Here is a 6,000-nt window from a genome sequence, read left to right as displayed (position 1 = left end):
TAGTGGGCGTGATCCTCTTGTCAGCGTCCAATCGAAGCATCCGCTTCAGCAGGTCGATGAATTCCCGCCTATCAGCTTTCTCCGCAAGCATGTCTGTCCCCTCCAGGTGAGACGATAGGTTGACCTGCACCGGGAGGAAGTGATGCAACAGGGGGAAGTCAGGTTGGATGAACGCGATGCTAGAAAGATCTATTTTCAGTTTAGGATGATCTAATTGTTAAAGGGGCGGCAGCGTAGCCTAGTGGTTAGAGCGTTGGACTAGTAACCGGACGGTTGCGAGTTCAAACCCCCGAGCTGACAAGGTACAAATCTGTCGTTCTGCCCCTGAACAGGCAGTTAACCCACTGTTCCTAGGCTGTCATTGAAAATAATAATTTGTTCTTAACTGACTTGCCTGGTTAATTCATTGCTTTTCCTATGCTCCCTCTCCCCAAATCCTAACTTTTTATTTTTATTTTATTTTACCTTTATTTATAAAGGTAAAATAAAATAAAAATAAAAAGTTAGGATTTGGGGAGAGGGAGCATAGGAAAAGCAATGAATTAGCCAGCTAACTTGCCTAAATGTTCAGAAATAACTTGTTTATTAAAAATAAAATAAAAATATGAAATACTTTCCCCCTCCTCATCAGTCTACACAGAATACCACATAATGACAAGGCAAAAAACAGTGTAGAAATGTTTGAAAATGTATTAAATACAAAACACTGAAATATCACATTTACATCAGTATTCAGACCCTTTACTCAGTACTTTGTTGAAGCACCTTTGGCAGAGATTACAGCCTGGAGTTTTCTTGGGTATGACGCTACAAGCTTGGCACACCTGTATTTGGGAAGGTTCTCCCAATGTTCTCTGCAGATCAGATGCCTCTCAAGCTCTGTCAGGTTGGATGGGGACAGCACAGCTATTTTCAGGTTTCTCCAGAGATGTTCAAGTCCAGGCTCTGGCTGGGTCACTCAAGGACATTAACATACTTGTCCCAAAGCCATTCCTGTGTTGTGTTGGCTGTGTGCTTAGGGTCGTTGTCCTGTTGGAAGGTGAACCTTCACCCCAGTCTGAGGTCCTGAGCGCTCTGGAGCAGGTTTTCATCTCACCCCTCTGAGCCTGGTTCCTCTCTACCCAGTACAGCCAGAAGAGGACTGGTCACCCCTCAGAGCGGCAGGGTAGCCTAGTGGTTGGAGCGTTGGACTAGTAACCGAAAGGGTGCAAGATCGAATCCCCGAGCTGACAAGGTACAAATCTGTCGTTCTGCCCCTGAACAAGGCAGTTAAACCCACTGTTTCTAGGTCGTCATTGAAAATAAGAATTTGTTCTTAACTGACTTGCCTAGTTAAATAAAGGAAAAACATTGTGATGTCATTATGGGGTATTGTGATGTCATTATGGAGTATTGTGATGTCATTATGGATAAAATACATTTAAAAAATAAAGAGCCTGGTTCCTCTCTAGGTTTCTTCTTCATCTCTTGCCTTGTAGGGGATTTTTCCTGGCCACTGTGTGTGCTTCTGGCTTCTGCCTCTGCATTGTTTGCTCTTTCTGTAAAGCTCTTTGGGGTTTTCAGCTGGGGATCTGTAAAGCTCTTTGGGGTTTTCAAAGCTCTTTGGGGTTTTCGGCTGGGTATCTGTAAAGCTCTTTGGGGTTTTATAGCTCTTTGGGGTTTTCGGCTGGGTATCTGTAAAGCTCTTTGGGGTTTTCGGCTGGGTATCTGTAAAGCTCTTTGGGGTTTTCGGCTGGGTATCTGTAAAGCTCTTTGGGGTTTTCGGCTGGGTATCTGTAAAGCTCTTTGGGGTTTTCGGCTGGGTATCTGTGAAGCTCTTTGGGGTTTTCAGCTCGGGATCTGTAAAGCTCTTTGGGGTTTTCGGCTGAGTATCTGTAAAGCTCTTTGGGGTTTTAGGCTGGGTATCTGTAAAGCTCTTTGGGGTTTTCAGCTGGGTATCTGTAAAGCTTTGGTGTTTTCTTTGGGGTTTTCGGCTGGGGATCTGTAAAGCTGGGTATCTTTGGGGTTTTTAGTAAAGCTGGGTTTTCAGCTCGGGATCTGTAAAGCTCTTTGGGGTTTTCGGCTGAGTATCTGTAAAGCTCTTTGGGGTTTTAGGCTGGGTATCTGTAAAGCTCTTTGGGGTTTTGGGGTTTTCGGCTGGGTATCTGTAAAGCTCTTTGGGGTTTTCGGCTGGGTATCTGTAAAGCTCTTTGGGGTTTTTGGCTGGGTATCTGTAAAGCACTTTGGGACAACTTTGTTTTCAAAATAAAAGTCCAGTGGTACACTATGAAGCAAGCCAGATCTAGTCAGGCTTTTATAAAGCTAGCCAGCTTCAGTTAGCTTCACATTGCAGCTCAGGCTTCATCCGTACCACGTCGGTGGATACTGGTTGTCTTTTAACTGCGCGTGAATTGCAAACTCTTTTTTATTTTTTATTTTACCTTTATTTAACTAGGCAAGTCAGTTAAGAACAAATTCTTATTTTCTATGACAGCCTAGGAACAGTGGGTTAACTGCCTTGTTCAGGGGCAGAACGACAGATTTGTACCTTGTCAGCTCGGGGATTTGAACTTGCAACCTTCCGGTTACTAGTCCAACGCTCTAACCACTAGGCTACTCTTCACTAAGACAACGCTGAACCGTCAACCCCATCGGCGAGTCAGTACCACGTTTTAATTCTTGCAAACTCGGCCGTCTACGGTGTGAACTAGGCTTTTAAAATTGTAGTGTTTATTGTATTATTTTATCATTTAATGCCGTCTTTGGTGTGCTGGGTTGTGTTTATCCATGTGCTGGGTTGTGTTTATCCATGTGCTGGGTTGTGTTTATCCATGTGCTGGGTTGTGTTTATCCATGTGCTGGGTTGTGTTTATCCATGCTGGGTTGTGTTTATCCAGAGCACCTTTTTCCGTCCACTCACATCAATAAAATCATATAAATGTATTCCTGAACTTTTAAATGCATCCCATCATTAGTAAATGGTATTTTAATATACACTGAAACTCACTTAGAGCTTTCATTCAATGCTCCAGCAGTAGCAATACAACGATATAACTTCAAAAGAAGAGACAGGAATGCTTATGGGGGAGGTGTTGCTGTATATACACTGCTCCCAAAAAAATAAAGGGAACACTAAAATAACACATCCTAGATCTGAATGAATGAAATATTATTATTAAATACTTTTTTTCTTTACATAGTTGAATGTGCTGACAACAAAGTCACACAAAAAATGGATCAATGAAAATCAAATGTATCAACCCATGGAGGTCTGGATTCGGAGTCACACTCAAAATGAAAGTGTATATCTTTTTTTTTTTAAATTACACCGAAAAAAAAAACCCAACAAAAAACATTTGATTAATTAAATATGTAAAAATCGATCATCTTTCCTCAAAATGAAGGGGATGACAATCTTTCTGACAGGATTGTGGTCCTCAACTCGCGGCTCAGACACTTCATTCAGGGTGAGTGGAGTTAGCCGTGAGTTAGCGTGCCCCCGGGTAGCAGGTTAGTTCTGAAGGACACGTTGCTAATGGAAATTAACCTAGCGAAAAGCTGAGCCACTTTCGCAAAAAATATATATATATATATTTTTTTATATCTCAACGAGACTAACCTGATTAAATAAAGGTTAAGTAAAAAAAAAAAAAAAAAACATTTTTTAAAAATGGCGAATGTAAACAGGGGGGTTTATAAACATAAATGCGACGTACTAGATGACATCACGTAGCTTAAACCAACCTGCATCATGTCGTCCAGACAGTTGAAGATGTATTTGCGAGCCTCCTTGGACTTGATGCCCATCTCAGCCTCGTGGTCCGAAGGGACCTTATTGAACAGACACATCGGGAACGTTACACTTGTTGTCGTCACAAAAAAATAATGATTCAATAAAAACTAATGAGGAAAAACATAGGTTTCTATTTGCCCACGAACCCCACTAAAAGCCCTGTTCACAGCAGTGTGTTGAGATCCACGTTTCTGGCAGGAACAGCGAGGTGAGCTTCCAAAATGGCAACCTGTTCCCAATATACTACTGTTAACCAGGGCTCTGTAGTACACTACTGTTAACCAGGGCTCTGAAGTACACTACTGTTGACCAGGGCTCTGTAGTACACTACTGTTAACCAGGGCTCTGTAGTACACTACTGTTAACCAGGGCTCTGAAGTACACTACTGTTGACCAGGGCTCTGTAGTACACTACTGTTGACCAGGGCTCTGTAGTACACTACTGTTAACCAGGGCTCTGTAGTACACTACTGTTAACCAGGGCTCTGAAGTACACTACTGTTGACCAGGGCTCTGTAGTACACTACTGTTGACCAGGGCTCTGTAGTACACTACTGTTAACCAGGGCTCTGTAGTACACTACTGTTGACCAGGGCTCTGTAGTACACTACTGTTAACCAGGGCTCTGTAGTACACTACTGTTAACCAGGGCTCTGTAGTACACTACTGTTAACCAGGGCTCTGTAGTACACTACTGTTAACCAGGGCTCTGTAGAATACTACTGTTAACCAGGGCTCTGTAGTACACTACTGTTAACCAGGGCTCTGATGTACACTACTGTTAACCAGGGCTCTGTAGTACACTACTGTTAACCAGGGCTCTGAAGTACACTACTGTTGACCAGGGCTCTGTAGTACACTACTTTTAACCAGGGCTCTGTAGTACACTACTGTTAACCAGGGCTCTGTAGTACACTACTGTTAACCAGGGCTCTGTAGTACACTACTGTTGACCAGGGCTCTGTAGTACACTACTGTTAACCAGGGCTCTGTAGTACACTACTGTTGACCAGGGCTCTGTAGTACACTACTGTTGACCAGGGCTCTGTAGTACACTACTGTTAACCAGGGCTCTGAAGTACACTACTGTTAACCAGGGCTCTGTAGTACACTACTGTTGACCAGGGCTCTGTAGTACACTACTGTTAACCAGGGCTCTGTAGTACACTACTGTTAACCAGGGCTCTGTAGTACACTACTGTTAACCAGGGCTCTGTAGTACACTACTGTTAACCAGGGCTCTGTAGTACACTACTGTTAACCAGGGCTCTGTAGTACACTACTGTTAACCAGGGCTCTGTAGTACACTACTGTTAACCAGGGCTCTGTAGTACACTACTGTTAACCAGGGCTCTGTAGAATACTACTGTTAACCAGGGCTCTGTAGTACACTACTGTTAACTAGGGCTCTGATGTACACTACTGTTAACCAGGGCTCTGTAGTACACTACTGTTAACCAGGGCTCTGAAGTACACTACTGTTGACCAGGGCTCTGTAGTACACTACTTTTAACCAGGGCTCTGTAGTACACTACTGTTAACCAGGGCTCTGTAGTACACTACTGTTAACCAGGGCTCTGTAGTACACTACTGTTGACCAGGGCTCTGTAGTACACTACTGTTAACCAGGGCTCTGTAGTACACTACTGTTGACCAGGGCTCTGTAGTACACTACTGTTGACCAGGGCTCTGTAGTACACTACTGTTAACCAGGGCTCTGTAGTACACTACTGTTGACCAGGGCTCTGTAGTACACTACTGTTAACCAGGGCTCTGTAGTACACTACTGTTGACCAGGGCTCTGTAGTACACTACTGTTGACCAGGGCTCTGTAGTACACTACTGTTAACCAGGGCTCTGAAGTACACTACTGTTAACCAGGGCTCTGTAGTACACTACTGTTGACCAGGGCTCTGTAGTACACTACTGTTAACCAGGGCTCTGTAGTACACTACTGTTAACCAGGGCTCTGAAGTACACTACTGTTGACCAGGGCTCTGTAGTACACTACTGTTAACCAGGGCTCTGTAGTATACTAATGTTAACCAGGGCTCTGTAGTACACTACTGTTAACCAGGGCTCTGTAGTACACTACTGTTAACCAGGGCTCTGAAGTACACTACTGTTGACCAGGGCTCTGTAGTACACTACTGTTAACCAGGGCTCTGTAGTATACTAATGTTAACCAGGGCTCTGTAGTACACTACTGTTAACCAGGGCTCTGTAGT

The 6,000-nt window shown here is 43.7% G+C and overlaps 1 protein-coding gene across 4 annotated transcripts in view; it reads right to left on the bottom strand.

The window, feature by feature from the left end:
- Positions 1 to 6,000, bottom strand: part of LOC118380051 (homeodomain-interacting protein kinase 1-like) — an 85,483-nt gene that overhangs the window by 30,448 nt on the left and 49,035 nt on the right. For all 4 annotated transcript variants that reach the window (XM_052474222.1, XM_052474221.1, XM_052474223.1 and 1 more), the window contains exons 7-8: positions 3,724 to 3,810; positions 1 to 124 (exon numbers count right to left, since the gene is read on the bottom strand). The exon at positions 1 to 124 is cut by the window's left edge and continues 61 nt beyond it. In XM_052474222.1, coding sequence (XP_052330182.1) covers positions 1 to 124; positions 3,724 to 3,810 — 211 coding nt within the window. The remainder of the gene's footprint in view (positions 125 to 3,723; positions 3,811 to 6,000) is intronic.

This window comes from Oncorhynchus keta, chromosome 21 (assembly GCF_023373465.1).
Source record: "Oncorhynchus keta strain PuntledgeMale-10-30-2019 chromosome 21, Oket_V2, whole genome shotgun sequence".
Taxonomy (NCBI): Eukaryota; Metazoa; Chordata; class Actinopteri; order Salmoniformes; family Salmonidae; genus Oncorhynchus; species Oncorhynchus keta.
The sequence above is the reverse complement of the archived record's forward strand: the minus strand, read 5'-3'. Positions and strand labels throughout refer to the sequence as shown.